General features: G+C 43.4%; 1 protein-coding gene across 5 annotated transcripts in view; it reads right to left on the bottom strand.

Moving 5' to 3' along the window:
* Nucleotides 1-2554: 2554 nt before the first annotated feature.
* The window catches only part of PNPLA4 (patatin like domain 4, phospholipase and triacylglycerol lipase), a 289576-nt gene continuing 273729 nt past the window's right edge, over nucleotides 2555-18401 (bottom strand). For all 5 annotated transcript variants that reach the window (XM_085622584.1, XM_085622586.1, XM_085622585.1 and 2 more), the window contains one exon: nucleotides 2555-6550. In XM_085622584.1, coding sequence (XP_085478710.1) covers nucleotides 6419-6550 — 132 coding nt within the window. In that variant the 3' untranslated portion in view covers nucleotides 2555-6418. The remainder of the gene's footprint in view (nucleotides 6551-18401) is intronic.

Here is an 18401-nt window from a genome sequence, read left to right as displayed (position 1 = left end):
GGGCAGGAGGGCAGCAGCCGATGACACCCCTAATTATGGTGGTCTTGCACTGTTTTGTGCTGCTCATGTGAACACAACTATGAGAACAAGGACGGCAATCCTGTGTGATATACATATACCTGAGATAGTGTTACCACTTCATGCCAAGTCATTATGACCACTGTCTCCAGTCCTGAACTTTTTACCTACAAATCAATGATTTCTGGTGTGTTAGCCTAATTAGTTAAATGGAACCAAAACAAAACTGTACGCCCAGAAAACATCACCTATCACTAAGGGCGGGCAGAACTCATGGTGTTTCACTCTATGGAATTACATAAAAACTCAGCAAGATTCTGCTGTGTTCTGTGACTGGGTGGAATTCGGCATGTTGTGCTTCTTTAACGGCGGACTCTTATTCCATGCAGTAAAATCAGCACAAATGGCTCCGTGCCAGAGGGAGCTGATACTTTTGTCCCTGGAGTAGATTCTGTTCAAGCGGCAGTTTTTTTTATTGTGAACGGTCAAGACCTTTCATGACCGCTCACGTTGAGAAATCTCGCCAGGAGGCTTTCAAGCTTCACAAAATCCCACTAGGGAACGCAACTTCTCCCTTGTGCTTGCCAGCTTCATGCTGGTTAGCTGCGCGTAAGAAAAAACTCCACCATGCACCGACCGGTTGGTGAAGTTTTGCCGGAACTCTGCATTCCAAGCAGAATGCGGAGTGGGCAAAACACTGCAAACCATCAACGGAGCTGAATTTCTTGTGCCACCTACCTATCACACAAAAGTCCAGTACTGGAAACAGCAGCCATAATGACCTGGATGGAGGTGGTCATCTTAACCTGACTAGTCAGAGATATGGCTAACAATTTATTTAGTCCCCCGTCTCTGCTTAAAAAGTAGGTGTGACTGCATCAAAATAAAACGCTCACATTTTCTACGAAGATTATGCTCTGTTTTCAGTAGCAGTTCTGTAAGCTGTACTTTATGATCAGCTGATTCTGTTCCAGTTTGCTTTCACAGGTCTTAAGTAGTTGTTACTGTTCATATGGGAAGTTCAAAGAGGAATACTTTCTTGAAACCTTGTTGTCACTCAGTCACTTAAGAGAGATGAAAAGGATGGGGGAAGTGCTCTAAAAGGGGTGTGACCTTTGAATCATTTCTTAGAAACATCCACAAAAGGCAAGACCTGTGTAACTAAGGACGAGGTCAACCACATGTGAAAGAGAATCCTCTGCTTGACAAATTCATAAATAGAGTTTAATTAGGCAAACAATACCCAAAATTCAGCAGGCAACAAGTTATTTAACACTTTATGTAGCACCCCTATCCTAGACTTTAACCAATAAAATAGTTGACAAGTTAAATGTAAAAGTAAGCAGTACCTTTACTGCTTGCTAGGACTATCCTTGGAGAGTAAGGTTTAAAAAGGGTTATTCATCTGGAATGAAAAACTATCTTAGACCCAGGATACCAATGGTAACCAACTGTTGCTGCTTCGTCCCCATGTCACAATTTTGACTTATGGTGGTGTTGCATCGCACCTACTGCAACTAGCCAAGAAAGTAGAGATTTGCTCCATCAGCCGAGAAGGACAGAAGTAGAAGTTCTTATAGGGCCCTGGTTCAATGTCTGTATTTTTTTTACAGGGCTCATCTCTGCTGGACCGGACCCACTTGGGACGCTTCTGCACCCATGGTAGGACATCAGTCTTCCATACAAAGTTTTGACTGCCTTTTTAACAGTGCATCATAATTACTTTTTTATATGCTTCTCTCAGAATTGGGTCTCTTAAACAGATCAGGGTTCTTTAGTAGAGGTAAAGTTATTGTTGTAGGTTAGGTGGATGGTTTGCTGTTGGACTGTTAGTGAGCGATAGCTAAGGTGTGCATCATACTGGAAGTAGAGTGCATTAAGGCAACTCTGTGACCCTTGACCCCACGGCCCACTACCCTAACTCACCCACAGACTCTAGCAACCAGCCAGAGACCCAGTATGACAGTGGAGCCAGAATGCACAGACTCTGGATGGTGGCCGCAGAGCATTTGCAGCCAATGCATCTCTGTAAGAGTGAGTTAGACGCATGCTGCACGTTCCTGCCGCAGGTAAAGAGCAGACAAAACTTCACAATGGTGAGAAGGATAAATGGAATTAATAAGGGTAACTGAGCACACAAACTCAATAGAGGAATTACCATTCCTCCTCCTGCGCTTGCACTACTGGGTGATTGCTGAATTCTGAGCTAGAAGCACCCACCCACGCACTCCCTGAGGAGTCCGATTGCTCACTGTCCTTATAATGGAGAGGCATAAAAGGAAGAGCTTCAGGGCAACAGAGACAAATGACCTCAGGCCCCACAGCTGAGACCCAGTGGTCCCTGCTTGATCTAAGCACCCCCCCCCCCCCGGACCTGACAATGTTTGGTACTACTTGAGCTTAGTTAAAAAAAAGTTTTTCCTTTTGGGTAAATCAGATGTTTCAACCCTTATCATTCACATATATCATTCGTATAAACCACACATCTCACACCAATGTTGATGATTGGGGCACTTATAAATCAACTATAGCCTCGTAAAGATATAAATCAGTTTTTAATCAATATTACAAATACATGAATGTACACTGCACATATAAATTTGATCACATTAAAATTCATTGAGGTTCATATATAATCCACAGAAATTAGCAAAGTTAAAACATATAAATTCCCAAATCATTAAAAACATTAAAAAGGAGAATACGAAAAGAGAATGCACTATGTCTTTTACAGCGTTAATTTGGACATTTGTTTAGGCAGCATTGAGCATAGGTTTGAATTCCCTATCTGTAACAGTATGCTGGCTTCTCCAAATTTAGCACCATATGTAAGCGTCGACGTGTTTCGATAGTATTTTGACAATAAATTTCCAAGAGGAAGCCAGCCTCTTTCCCCACTTCACTGTCCGAGTTCCCTCCCTGCAGTCTCAGGAATGTCAGAAATACACTTTCCCTGCCTGGGAAAGCAAGCTCACTTCCATCTTGTGCACATGAACAGGAAAGGGGCTTCTAAAATGAAACTGAAACTGGCAGGTCTGTGTCACTCTGGTTTAATCAGTCAATCTTGCACTGCATGGCAATTCCACGAGCATCCATGCATATGACCAAGCACAAAGGATCTTGGCACTAAGATTCCAGGTTCACAGTTAGCAGTGACATTTGCTGTGAATGGGAAAGGAGTATCTCATTCACATGATGCAGGTAAAAAGGCCTGGTCAAGCTATAATTACTTCAAAACAAGGAAAGCTCCCATGAACACCCTACACATGTGGAACCTGTGACAGGTACATTTGTCCTACTGTTACTATGTGGACTGGCTTAGTGCAACCATTCAGGTCCAGGAAAGGTCCATACACCACTGTTATTCAAGGGTAGTATTTCAAGTTGAGTGGCACTGAAGCAGAAGCTAAAAAAAACACCTAATAAATCCGACAACACTGCTCAACAACATTCGCTTGCCGGAATTGACTCCGTACAGCTGATGGATCACATGAAGTTACACTGAAGCAAGATGGAGACTGCGCACGACGGCTGCACCTGAAGTCGTAGAACCGGAAACGTGAAAAAGAATTCTAGCAACCTATCAACAATGGATGTGGAAGGAAACCGTACTATACTGGTGCGCCTTAGCCTAGAAGGGAAATGGTGTGTGGCCAAAGCAAACATGTGAGGAGTCAGCACAGAAGACCGACTGTAACCTGAGCCAATGGTAAATAGCAGGTGAGGAAAAAGTCGGATTATTGATGACTGCAGGTCTTGCAGACAGCGCATGCGTGCGGATGCTCGACCTAAAAGCGACTTAATAATATAGTCCCTCTGACGCATCATGCAGTCTCATCTATGAAGATGTCATATCCATGGTCATATATCCTGTTTCTGATTTAGTACCCTCAGAATCTTCCAAAAGAGTTGCTGTATGTATAATAGGACACTTTCCAATTTCCAGTAACTGTTAATACTTCTAAGTGGTGCTGTTGTCTTCACCTGCCTCTTCCTTGTCATAAAGTGTGTACTCAGGGCCACAATGATGAATCCTAACCATCCTAACGAAGCAGTGGCATTTATTTAACCTACTGAAAGAAAGCAAAAGTAATTAGGATTACCGTGAATAAGCAAAGTCATGTGTTGAAGTCTGACCCTCTCACATTCACTTTCAACAGAAGGCGATATTTCAGGGGGGGGAAGCTTTATTTATAAATCTCTGGTATGCTGAGATGGGGCAGTAGTGTTTGCTTTAGATGATGATGCATACAGTGCCACTAATATGTGCCTAGGGCACTGAAACCTGATGCAGGGACCTATGCCGGACTCTATAGGTAGATTTACTTAGTGTGCGAACAAATCTACAAGGACACAGCTTAGAAATAGCTTTGTGAAAGAATTTGATAGGTTGTTGGCTATGTCGTTCAACAAAAGTGTGGCACCTTTTTTAGCTCCCAGCTGCGTCAACTTTACGTAAAGAGCTGCTTCTTCCACAGCACATGCTCTCAAAGCTGTGATAATGACTATCACCATCATAACCTAGCACTAGCATTTATTTAGCCAATAGAAAGGAAGTAAAAATCATTACACCTGAAAATGTGAACATGCAAATTTATGTGTTGAAGCTCCACCCTCTCTGTATCTGCTGTCCTCAAAACTAGTTATTTTTCCATTCCTGAATTCCATTTTCAACACTAGGAGCTGTGCAAGGTGGTCTATTACATTTATAATTTGTTTGCATTCTTAACATGAGCGAGCGGACAGGTTTGTTTAATTATGAACACATAGGAGATCTCTAGTAACTGCCTCATGTACTGCAGCTTGGTACACTATGAACGTCTACCTTAGAGGGCCGCCTAGTTCTAACAGCTTACAGTATTGCACCTTTGTTAAAAACTCTTCAAGGACTAGCTAGTGACAGCTTGTGGCACAGTAACATTGTGAACGAATGTTCATGGGCTTGTGCCTCACTCAAGAGGAACAGCTTACAGTATTGTACCTCTATGAAGGAATCCCACTACATTGTTGGTGTTACATTTTGCATTGCTTATTTGCCTCAGTCTTTTAGGAATCACACAGCTTCAGCTAAGAAACTTTTATGAAGCAACTTCCAGCCCCAGATTCTATGCCCATGATGCAAACTTTTTTTGTTGAGCTCCTGTAAGCCTAAAACGGAAAACTGATTTATGTTTTGCACAAGGGCACTTAGTGAGTAGCAGTGACAGCACTACATACAAAAACAATGTCTTCACCTACTTCTTCCAGACCAGGGGTTCCAATGAAAACTGTGATAATGACTACCAGCATCATAATCCACCATTGCCAGATGTTTTAGCCTGCAGAATGGAAGCAAACATCATTAAACTAGAAAAAGTGAATCTGCAAATTTATATGATGAAGCTGCGCCTTTCGCTATCAATAGCCATGCTCAAAAGTGCAGCTCGATTTTTCCATTGTTCCATTTAATTTGTCAAAAAAAGATGTTCCTTTGTGAAAGAATTTCAAGGAATTGTCCCTGCCTAAAGAGTGACATCAGAAACGTCTTTCAGTATTGCACCTTCATACTAGTCAAGGACTTGGGCTGGACTCAAGAGTAACATCTACACAAGTCTGCCAGTAATGCATCTTCTGTATACTCCTCAACGACATGTGTCTGATTCAAGAGGACCATCTAGTGATGGCAGACTCCACCACCTCTTGAAGCACTTCTTTAGCTTATCAAAGTATCATTTAGCAAGAGTGGATGACACTATGATTAAACTTATTTTTGAACAGTGTTCGAGAGGAAACATCATGTGAAGAACTTACGCCAACACAGACATCAGTAGAGAGTGTCACAGACTTATACGTGGTGAAAGAGCAGTGCAGGCCCCCGTTTCAAAAATGAGGCAAGACAGGAGAAGAGTTCACTAGGAAATAGAGTGTAAGATCAGCAAGGTCTTAGTTAAACGAAAACTCGTGTTTGCAAGCCTAGAGGAATTTATGGTCACAACACAACAAGCATGTATTCTGTGTTCTCAATAAACCAACACAATAATAATAATAATACTTCAGTTCGAGCCCAAACAATAAAGGTAAATGTATGCTTTGGTTCATTGGTTTCCTGCCATTTATCAGTTTTTACAACAGTTGCAGATCTTCTACAGCAAAAGCTTAGTTGAAAGTGAAACAGTTTAAACCAGTAAAATTGTAACATTGTCTGTGAAAAACAAAATCCATTCACAATAATCTGCACTTTCTGATGATGTTTTCAAAGTAGAGTTTGTTTGGCACTGATGGCTTTAGCAGCATCTGTGTTCTTTTCTTTATCTTGTAGGTTCCAACTGTAGACATTCATAACCTTTGAGGCACAGGCAATATTCATCCTCCATCCATCTATTTCAGAAATGCGCTCATCGGTATGGACACTTCGGCCGGATTACTCATACCAGTTCTCCTTTCGTAGAAAGAGCAGTGTGTCATTATACCCAGCTTGGAACACAGATTCCATAGTTTCAAGATTTGGTGGGAACAAAGCCTGGTTCAACCTGTGCAGGTTTGCTGGAGACAGCTAGAACAGACAGATTAATATGGATATGAGGGCATGTGCTTTACAAAGTTGCCATAAAACCACAAGCACTGAATACATTTAATAGATTAGTAGTGGTATCATGGCCTTCAACATGGAGACAGGAGCGCAGGATAACTGACATACTTTCAGGACAACCTCAGACTTTGTATATTAGTTTGACTGAGTTTTCATTGTATGCAAATATATCTTATGTGGCTACCTTGAAAACATGGCACAGTTCTGGCTTTCAGGATCCTAAATTAGACACCCTTGATGGTCTATTCAAAAAGATCCTGTTCATGGAACTGACGGCTGGTTAAATAAACAATTTTGACCACAGGCATAACATTGTTTTTTCAAGCCCAAATTATACCACATGTGAAAAGATAATATCAATCGATTTAATGACAGTTACACTGGTTTAGTCTAAATTGCTTGTTGGCTTAAAACACTCATCTTGTATGTAGACTAAGAACTATAATATTATAGTACATTTTGTCAGATTCTTCTCAACAGTTACAACTATTAATCCATCCTATGACTATTCAAAATGTGTGTCTCTTTATGACCATTCTCAGCCTCTTTGGAGAACTGAAGGGTTCAGCACAGCTCCTGAATCATCACCACTCAATACGTTGATAACTAACAGGGTCTGTATATTTCGTATCAGATCTTCTATGTTTGTCAATCAAAATTTTGGAGACCAAATCTTCTTTACAAACAGACTTAAGGGAAGCCTTGCCTCTTTAGGCATATAGGCCACATCATTTCTTTGTACTCAATAACTCTCTTGTTTATATCCTTGTAATTCTTCCCAAAGGTTTCTCTGATGTTCCCAACTTCCCTTTCAACAATGAAGGAACAGGGGGTAACCCAGGTCTCTGTCTCCTACGGAGCTCAAACAGCATGAAACCCATCATTAAGTTAGGATTCAAATTTACTCCAGATAATTTCACAATAACGACTAATTGAATTGCCTCTTTAATAACTCAGTTAAAGCATTCTATCTACCCATTGGCTTCAGGATGGTAACTTGTTTTTCTCTTGTGCCCGTTGCCACACACCACTAGATCAGAACTTGCAAACTGGGGATCGTAATCAGACAATAAATATTCCAGCAGGTTTTCCCAACTAAACATGTCTTCCAAGAAGCTAATCACGGAATTAGAGGTTACATTCTGAACGATTCTCAACTCTGGTCAATAAGGATAATAATCTTCTAGAACTATTACATGGAAATCACTCTTTGCGGGAACATGAAAAGAACCGATCCCAAGCTTTCAACAAGGCTAGCCTATAACACCCACTGGTAAAAAGTCCGATATGAGAGCTTTGGCAGATCTGTCACTTAAGCACAACACTTCCACACCTTTTTTTTCCCCGACTATCTTGCCTAACCCCACCCACTAAAAGTAACCACAAATGTTCCTTTTAATAAATGACAGACCAGGATGCCCTTTAAGGCTTTTTTCACAATGCTACTACTCAAACAAAGGAAGCACAGTCTTTTCTCCCCTCATAAGGATACCACTCTCCCACACTAATTCATCCTGGACCTTAAATTAAATTAAATGGAAGACTTCAACTCACCCTGTAACTTCCACTTTTCTGGCCAACCCAAAGTGGTGTACTCTTGACTTTCTTGAAAACAGTTTCCACCTCTCTAGCACAATCCTAATGCGATTCAGAAAAAATATCTGGATGTCTCCCATTGTAAACAGTAAAGACTACCTCGCATTAATCCAACATTCTCATCGATCTGTTCATCAAATAGCTAACCTGTCAGTAAAAATTCACCCCGACAAGTAAAAGCACGTTCACTAAGAGTTTGCAATCTGTACAAAGTATAAACTTAGTCTCTCAGAGAAACAATCAGAAAGGCTCAGCTGCCCCGTTCTTTCTTTTTTTCACAACTTTATTTAAAGCATAACATGGAAAAGTCACACTTTGTGGCATCACATTACGGACCAGCATACAGAATGTAAGTTATACCTATACAGGGTAAAGGCAGTTCATCCTGACAACCTGACTATGTTGTCCAATAGGGTGGGAAGCAGCTGGCAGAGTGCGGTAGTGGCTGTTCACATCTCCCATGGGCAGTCAAAAAGGTAATTGAGTTAGACGAGTTGTGTTGCTTGGGACAACTGGCTTCCAGCATGGGAGTTTGACATTGTGCAAATGCCAGAGACACACCCAGAGTCTTTGACAGCGTGAAGTGTAAGCCTCCGGATCATTGCAACCGTTTTATATAAGTAATACATGGGTGCCAGAATTAGTCAAATTTGGAGGCCCTGTCATGAACTAATGCTGTGAGGTTTTGCATTGCAAAAATTTACCATACCTTGCCCCACCGCATATTGAGAGAGGGTGCTTGAGGTTGCTTCTACATTTGGGCTATACTCAGATGGAAAGCTGAGAGTAAATGAGAGAACAGCATCCCCATTGGTGTAGAAATGGGATATATACTTTGGCACCCAGGGCTTCCCAACAAGACGAGCAATGGGTCATGAGATAGTGTAACCCCTGTAATAGCCTGTATCATTAAAAGGACAATCTCTCAAAAGGACTGGATGCATGGACAGAACCACCATGAGTGTAAGAATGTGACTCTCCTACTGCAGCCCTTCTAACACAGCAGAGCTGCCGAACATCTTGTGCAGTCTCATGGGGGTGAGGTAGCATCTTGTCAACAGTGTATAAGCATTTTCTTTACAACACAAACATAGAAGATTTGGAGGCTCCCAACCATTTAGCTTTCCATGTTTCTTATGAGATCTCCACCCCCAGCTCTCTTCCACTGGGTCACACAAGAATGTTTTTAAGAGGAGTAAGGTCCAAAATGTAGCGGTAAAGCCAGGAAATGTCTGATATTGCTAGTGAACGATTCAATCTTTGCTTCTTTCCTCTGAAAGACCCTCCTAGTGAGAATTCTCCCTGCCCTATGCAGAGCTTGTGTGAGCTGATGTGTCGCAGCCAGTCAAACCAAAGTCCTCAATCAGTTCCTCCCTCAGTCTCCGCTCCACTTCCCTGTTAAACTATTTCAGGCAAGGTGGAGGTCCTTGTTTCCTCAGTGAGAAGCCTGGATCCGACCTCCCCATGGGGAAATCTGGATTATTAGTTAGAGGGGTGAGGAGAAATGGGCAGGCCGATAATAGCTGCTACGCACTGTATGCCAATAGGACAGAAGCATGGACGTTCATGACAGGCGAGGATGGGCACAAGATAAGGCCCTCTCCAGTAACCACAGAAGTGGCATGGGAGAAAAGGTTTGTTCTACCTGTACCCATGGTTTACTCTCGGGTCATGATTCTAATCGAGGGAGGGACAGAGTTGGGCCACTGTTGGGCAGAACCCCCCTTCATGTGCGGGACGTGGTAGAGACTTGCGCCACCCGAGTGTGTTTGCCCCTAGACAGTTTGTTTTTTTATTGGCATTTCAAAATTATACAATATGCAAACCAAGGAAATAAAACCCTCAGACTGTGGCACAACAACATCCATCATCCAGTGATTGCATAGCCTACAAGTTACCAGTAATTAACACACGACAAGTATACTATGATGCACAACTAATCCATTTGATGCGTTTGTAAAAAGTCAATCAAGTATGACCAATAGTCTCTTGGTTTGGCTCCAGTGGGCAACTCCTCCGTGTATGTTTGTAGGGCATCTCTACTATACGTCAGATCCTGAAGCCACTGTCTAAGCTTTGACGTCACTTTACTATCCCAGCACAACGAAATTCTACGCTTTGCTAGCAACAGAGCAATTACACAGAATTTGCGCTTACTAGCGCGTACACCTTGAACGATGCCCAACAAGCAGGTGAGAATGGTACCATTTTCCCCAATGCCCTCATAACGTTTATCTAGTACTCATTCACTGTCACGCAAGACCATGCAAGATGTATAAAGTCAGCCTCATCCACCTTACAGCGTTTACATTTCGCATCCGTTCGTAGGCAATATGCACATAACCTGGCTGGTGTATAGTACGTTTGGTGTAGGTATTTATAATGCACCATACGCAAATTTCCGTTTGGCGTGAGCATGCCAGTTAGAGCGCATGTCGTGGCCCATTCCTCCTCCTTAAGTGGAACATCTAGAACCTCATTCCACTTCCCCAGTGCATGAGCCGTCGTGTCAGCTATATCCTCCTGCAATTTAAAGTATAGTTTAGATACCATGTGTGCATTGCTAGGTGTAGTAAGAATCCACTGTAATGTTGACAGCTGTGACGGCTCTGCAGGATAAGAGGGATATAGTTTTTTGATCACGTTTTGCAGTCTATAATATGTGAATCGAAACAGCAGAGTTTGATTACTGATGTATGCAAGGTCGTTGGGTGCCCTAAAAACACCATTGTGGTAAAGGTCCCCCATTTTATCTATGCCTACCTGTTTCAGCAAGTTCAGGCCCACCTTTTGAGTAACGGACAGTTCTGGGTGGTGTGACAGTGGTAGTGCCGGATCATATAGCGGGAGTTTGCCCGCTAATTCCCCCATTCTATGCCAGGCAGCATTTGTCGTGTCTATAGTGTTTATATCACAATTATGAAGAGGGGGCCTGCGATGACTAATGATAGCCGGTAATGGTATAGGAAGCACGTCGCCTTCTTCAATGGCTACATGTGTGACATACGAGACCGTATGATACCAATAGTGTGCAAATTGCGCTTGGGCACACAAAGAGTAAAGCAAAAAGTCCGGGACCGTAAAACCACCACGTGAGTATGGTAGTAAGTGTAAGTGTGTGCAGTTTAATACGGGCCTGCTTACCTGCCCATATCAGTCGTGTTACCATTGTTGACAGTCGTTTAAAAATCACTGTTGGGGGGGGAGTGATCGGGATGTTATTGAAAAGATAAGAATTTAGGTAAGACTACCATTTTAACAATTGCCAGACGATCAGCTAACGTTAACGGTAGTTGGATCCATCTTCCTATTTTATCCTCCATGGCATCAATCGCCCTGCCATAGTTATTACAAATCACAACCTCTGGATCCCGGTGATACCAGACACCCAGATACTTAACTGGGTCCGATTGCCATTCTAGAGGGAATTCGGTTGGGTGTGGCAGCGTCGAGGCCGTTTACGGTATTATGAGGGATTTGGACCAGTTAATTTGAAGCCCTGAGTGGCGACCAAAACGAATATATTCCCTCAGCAGAGGGGCCAAATTCTTCTCTGGGTCACGCACATATAGCATCATGTCATCCGCATACAGAGATATATGTAATGGACGTTATGGAAATTGGAGTGCCGAATAATGATGGCCCTGCCTTATCTTACAGGCAAGTGGCTCAAGTGCTAACGCGAAGAGCAATGGGGACAGCAGGCAACCTTGCCTCGTCCCCCTTGCTATCGGAATGGCATCTGATATATAGTTGTTAACTTTAATTTGTGCCGTAGGTTCAGTATATAATGTCTGCACCCATCGTGAAAAAAATTGTGGGAATCCCATTCGATGTAACACTGTGTAGATATGGCCATTCAATAGAATCAAATGCTTTTGCAGCATCTAATAGAACCGCAATGGCTTTGGTGCTAGGAATTAAGTAATGCGATAACGCAAATCATGTTTTGGTGTTGTGGGTTGTTCTAGTTGGGATAAACCCAGACTGATCTGGTGATACCAGTCTGGTCATTAGGGGTTGTAACCTGGTGGCCAGAATTTTGGCTAATATCTTAGTATCTACATTTATGAGAGACAGCGGCCAGTAGGATTTGCAATATTCTGGATCTTTGTTTGGTTTTAAAAGGGCGACTAGCACGGCTTCTCTCAACGTGGGCGGTAGCAATTGCTTGTCGTGAGCATCACCGTACATTTCAACCAGATGAGGCGCCAGTTGATCTGCAAAAGACTTATAAAATTTGCAGGTGAACCCGTCAGGGCCAGGCGCTTTTCCATTAGGAAGTGATTTAATAATTTCCGTTACCTCTTCTACTGTGATGGGCAAGGACAGATAATCCCTATGTGTATCCGATAGCCAAGCTATCGCCACCTCCTCCAAGTAGTCCAGGACCTCAGACGGTGTGGCCGTATTCCGCGCAGCATACAATTCCCCATATGTTCTCATAAATTCACGCAATATCCCCTGCGCATCTTGCTGTAACTCCCCCTGCATATCCCTGATCGCTAGTACTGCCTGTGGCGGACGACCTGAGCATATCTTGGATGCCAATACCCTTCCCGGCCTAAACCCCTCCCCATATGACCGTGCTATCTGGCGTTTCGTAATATACTTCAGTTCTTCCTCTGTGTATGTTTGATATTCAGATAGCACAACCCGAACGTTACCTAATATTTTTACATTATGTGTGCTTTCGTATTTCCGCTCTAGTGTTTTTAGGGTGCTTTCCCGTTTGCTAAGCTGTGGACATATGTCCTTTAAAATACCAGCGCTAGTGCTAATACATACTTCCCTGATTGTCGCTTTAAAAGCTTCCCAGAGTTAGCCAGGATCCTCTGTATTGGGTTTATTTAACTCAAAATATTCAGTGATAGCCTGACTGATAGTATCCGTGTACACTGAGTCCAACAGCGCTTTTGAGTTAAATCTCCAAGTGTAAGGGGGTGGTATATAGTGTGGTATGTTAATGGATAGCAACACTGGATTGTGGTCAGATAATGTTCAGGGCAGGTGACTCACAGCTCGCGTCCACAACAGTACCTCGCTAGTTCCCAACCAGTAGTCTATACGAGTCCAGCTATTATGAGCCGCTGTGGTGTATGTGGCCTCCCTTCTACCCGGATTGCGAGTTCTCCAAATGTCATGGAGACTTGCTTCACTCATAATATTGTGCAATACCTCTACTGCCCTCCGATGTGGTTCTTTAGATGCGTTTGATCTGTCCAGGCTAACACACAGAGCAACATTAAAGTTTCCACCCCAGAATATAGCCATGCCCGACAAGTCATTTATTTTACGCCAAATTGCATGATAGAAGTCTGGGTCGTCTACTTATGGGCCATAGGTGTTGATGAACGCTATACGCGGACCACGTAGTCGCCCCGTGATAACATAGCGCCCTAGTTCATCCTGTAACGTACAGTCTACTGGAGTTGTGTCAAAATGATGACCCCTCTGGAGTAAGAGTATGAAGACCTATATATTGCCTCCGCCCATTTGCGTCCAATGTGATTAGTATAACTAGGAGCAATATGAGTTTCCTGAAGAAATGCTATGTCAATGCGTAGTCTGTCAAGGTAAGCAAATATTTGCCCGATTTTCGGGTTGTTGAGCCCTCTGACATTCCAAGTAATCATATTTAAATGAGCTGGCCGTAGCCTATTTTCAGACATCGTTAAATAGTGAGATGTATCCTAAAACAGGGGCCATTTCCCCTTCTTGTACATCTTATGTTACTTAGTGAAAAGCTGGTAACTACAATCATGTGACAGTTCAGCTGGATATCCGCGATGTTTCTCAAGTACAACAGTCTGTATAACAGTTTCCAACCCCGCCCCCCCCACCCACTTCAGCACCCCAACCATGCCAAAGACAAACCCCTAGTGTAGAAAACAACATAACAAAACCACTTTGTGGGGATTGCCCGCCTGGGGGTACCGCCAAGTGCACACAACTCCATCCATCAAAGTGGATGCGGTCAGGTATACGTTATACATGCAGATCTTATTCTTTACAATAGTTTGTCAAGTGGCATGATAACGCCACGTCACCATATATATCTGAATGTTATATGCTATAGAGTAAAGATTCATAACCATCTGCCTAGATTGATACAGTTCGTAGCGTTTTTTGCTCTAAAGAGATGAGCGACCAGTCCCAGCAGGGATTCAAAGGCATAGCAACTTACTCCAATAATATAGAAACATCATAGCCATGAGCACCGCCAAGAACAGTGCCTAATGTACATGGTATGTATATTACCCCCCATTTTATGCAGCGTCTCTGTGCACTAACATGAATATATTGTCTAGTCGCTGACCACTCAACTTAACTGTTCCATTTTTGCAAAATCCAGGGAGTCCCTCTGGTGGGCATCCGAATCATACAGACCTTACAGTTGGCGTCAGTGCAGTGTACAGGCCGACCAGCATATTACATCCACAGCTCAAGCTGGCCGTATCGCATATATCGCAATTTCATGTCTCGCCATCTTGTGAATCGTATGAAGGCTGTCCTCATTCAGAATCTTGGGTCTGCACAGCTTGCTTTCGCTCCCGGCGTTGGCCAATCAACTTCTTAAGAAAATCTTGCGCTGCCTTTGGAGAATGGAGAACCGTAGAGCGGCCATCGTGTGTCACCTTCAGCGGAGCTGGATAAAGCATTGCATACTCCACTCCCCATTTCTCAGTTTCTTTATTCCGGATTAAGTTCCTTACATGCTAGTTGAACCGTCATGGTAAAGACCAGATAGAACGCCAATGTGTTGCCCTGGTAGGTTACCTGCTGCTTGTCACGTGCCCAACGTGGTCTATGCAATTAGGTGCCCCTGTGACCTTACCTATATCGGACAGACAACTCAAATGATAAAACAGCGCATCATACAACATAAAAGCCGAATACACTATAAAATACTGACAGCTCAATTGGTGAGCCATTACTTGGAAAAAGGCCACAATCCCACTGATATTGTTTGGCAAGTGATTGAACAGCCCACACTACCTGTAAGAGGCGGTAATATGAAATTACTGCTTAACAAAAGCGAATCCAAATGGATGACCATCTGTAATTCTGTAAACGCGGGGTTGAATACCATTGATGAATGGAATAGTACCATTCTGCTCTGAACCCTCGGTTCTTAAATGATTTCCAATTCGGCTTACCTCCGTCTCCTACATTCATCACATTAAGTCTACCTTTTATTTGCTGTCCCCTTTCCCTGTCCTTCTGGACTCCAACCCACCCCCCCCCCCCTTTTTATAATTCATGTATCAACTATATATGTAATTGTATTTAATTTAATTCTTCTTGCAACATTGTAAATATCAAAGTATGTATTGGTTCATCATTGAGATGGTTATTCATGGCTTGACTGACGATGTTGGCAATGCTCATTCTGGGAACTTAAATTATTGCCCCATAATTATATTGTGTGAATTGTCCTTTAATTGCACAGCAAACTGCTCTTTTCCAATTTTTCAATTCGAATCTGTTTCACATTGCTTTTCTTTACCTTCACGTTCCTCTCCCTAGTCTCTTTTCCAGTTCCTTTCCTTTTCACCTTTCACTCGGACGTATTCTTACGTCATAGCCACGCCCCCCTTTCCCGGCATTGATGTTCGGACTCGCTTTCGTTTTTAATCAGGACGCTGAACTCCGGTTGAATCAGACGCCTTCCCTGACGCTCTATTTATTAGGTAATTCTACTCCAATTTCGGTTGTTGGCCTTTACATTTCCAGTATGCTAGTTCGCTCCAGCCTATTATGACCCGGGCTAAGTTTATTTTTCTAATTCCAGGTGGTCAGGACACCTCGCGCTTTTCTAGCGCCGACTTAGTACGAGGCCGAATTATTGAAATTAAGGTAATAGTTCACCCCCCTCCACTCCTTTCATTACGTCCCCTTCCCTTTGCACACACCTTTCGTCAGTTTCCTCTGACTTTTTCCTGTTCCCCTTTTAGAATTGCTGCATTCATTGCTTTCTGGCTGTTCCCATTACTCACGAGCATTATCCTCGACTTGCTCTGGAACTCCTAAACACGTTTTTCCTTTCCTGGAACACTCCCAATTGGCCCACGTCCAGGTATTTAGTTCTTTCTGTTTCCAATTCATATCTTGTTTCTCCCTTTCTCTGTAATCACTATTTTTCGAATTTCCCCTTCCACAGATTTTCACTGAATCGTATTCCCTAGCGACCCTCCGTATTCAAGAGTTATACATGTTTACAGGTATTGGATATCTTAGCTCCTGGTTTTTCCTCTACCTTGCCTCCGTTTTCTTTAATTCTTCCCCTTCCCCCCGCTTCCAAGCCGACCCCCCCCCCCTTTCCACCCCTCTAACTTTTCCTCCGTTGGGCCCTCTTCCATGCACTCTAATTTGCTCATATGAATACGCCTTGATTGGTCCTGATCTTGTTTATTCCAACTTTAGGGCCTTCCTTTTCCCTGTCTTTCCAGTCCACCTTATTTCTTGGTCCTTTTCCTTATTCCTTATCTTTGACCTTTCCCTCCCTTTCTTGTACAGCACTGTTTCTTGAATATGACAGCCTAGTCCTGATGATGATCCCAATTTGCTCGGATCGAAACGCCGTTGACTCCTCAGCTTAATTAATGGCCTTATGGTTCTTTTTTATGTATATCTAAGTAATTCTATTGTAAAAAAAATGAATTCAGAACCTTTGTATATATTATTCTAAATTTCACTTTCACTTCACGCCGTCCCCAGCTGATTGTCACTTGCGTCGCCGTCTCCGTGTCACGCACACTTTAAGCACCAAGTACAAGTTCGGGTTGTTCTTATGCGTCATTGATTTTGCGTACAGTGCTGATACAACTGTTCCATTATCCTGTTCATTTACATTATTGTATGTCTTTTTGTAAACTTTTTTGATCTAATACATTATGACCTTTTTCTACCCAATTCTTTCAGAGTCTTCCTTATTCTAACTGTAATGTCTTGTACATGCAATTTATCTGTCTGTGCTTAATGATACCAGTTGAGAATCATTGTTTCTTACAATACGCAATATGGCATCACGATCCCTATAACTCAGGATCCAGGCAACTATAGGTCTCGGCGTGGCGCCTGGCTGGGGTCTTGGAGCCAGGGACCTGTGTGCGCGTTCCACTATGAGGACCGTCGAGAAATGATTAGCACCAAACACCTCTCGAAGCATATCCTCCACATAGGTCTCCATCCGTCCCGTATTTGTGGATTCTGGAATTCCCACGATTCTGATGTTATTGTGACGGGACCTCGCCTCCAAGTCCTCCACCTTGTTTTTAAGGACCTCCACCACTTTCTCCATATCCGTGCATGTGAGTCGTGGTTTGTGATTCGTCCTCTACAGTGGTGATCCGCCTCTCTACCTCAAGTCGCTCCCCTTGCTTATCCAGTTTTGCCGACATATTGTCAACACAATGCGTGAGGGAATCCAGTTTGCCATTGATGTCCTGTAAGCTTTGTTGTATCGCCTTGAGGACTTGTACATTGCGTTGCTCGTCTCATTTCCCCCTTCCAATTCGGTATCCGAGAGCGCCGTTGCACCTTTGGCGCATCGTTTCAAATGAGAGTTTTGACGGCTGCTTGTCCGGCTTTCCCATGATGACAGTAGTCAGCCCTAAAGACGGCGACACCTGATGCTTTTTATCACCACCGATGGGGAGGCAGCTTGTCCTATGCTCCACTATGCGGCTTCCTGCACCCCCAGTCCTCGGCGCCGCCCAAAAAGATCTCGCAATAAGATGCGTCACACAGCACCGTCCTCTGATAGCAGATGTTAGTCGCAGCCTATATCGTAGTGCCACTGGCTTAAACCACCGCCGCAGTTGCACCTAACATCCCGTAGGAACTGTAGCCCGCTAGTAGTAGGTCACAGGGTCTCCATATGCAACAGCGCCCCAATGCTACATGCACATCCTAGTGATCCGCTATCTCTAGGCCACAGAGCACAGTCCTTTGAGTGGGGTACAGCCATTTTGCGATCTAGGTTTCGTCTACCCCCTCTTCACATACGTGGAAACAGCAGCATCCACCGCGCAATCACAGGGGGACCAGCACACTCCGAATCCCACAGTTCTGGTGAGGTACAGTTGGTACTTGTCCCGGTGACGCCCCACCTCTCAGCTGCGTTTTTTAAGTAAGCCACACCAGGGACATGCTTTCAGCAGCCCGCATACTTCACAGAGCAAAGCAGGTGTCATTGGTATATATGGTGAGGATC

The sequence above is a fragment of the Triturus cristatus genome, chromosome 8 (genome assembly GCF_964204655.1).
Source record: "Triturus cristatus chromosome 8, aTriCri1.1, whole genome shotgun sequence".
In the NCBI taxonomy this organism is placed as follows: domain Eukaryota; kingdom Metazoa; phylum Chordata; class Amphibia; order Caudata; family Salamandridae; genus Triturus; species Triturus cristatus.
The sequence above is the reverse complement of the archived record's forward strand: the minus strand, read 5'-3'. Positions and strand labels throughout refer to the sequence as shown.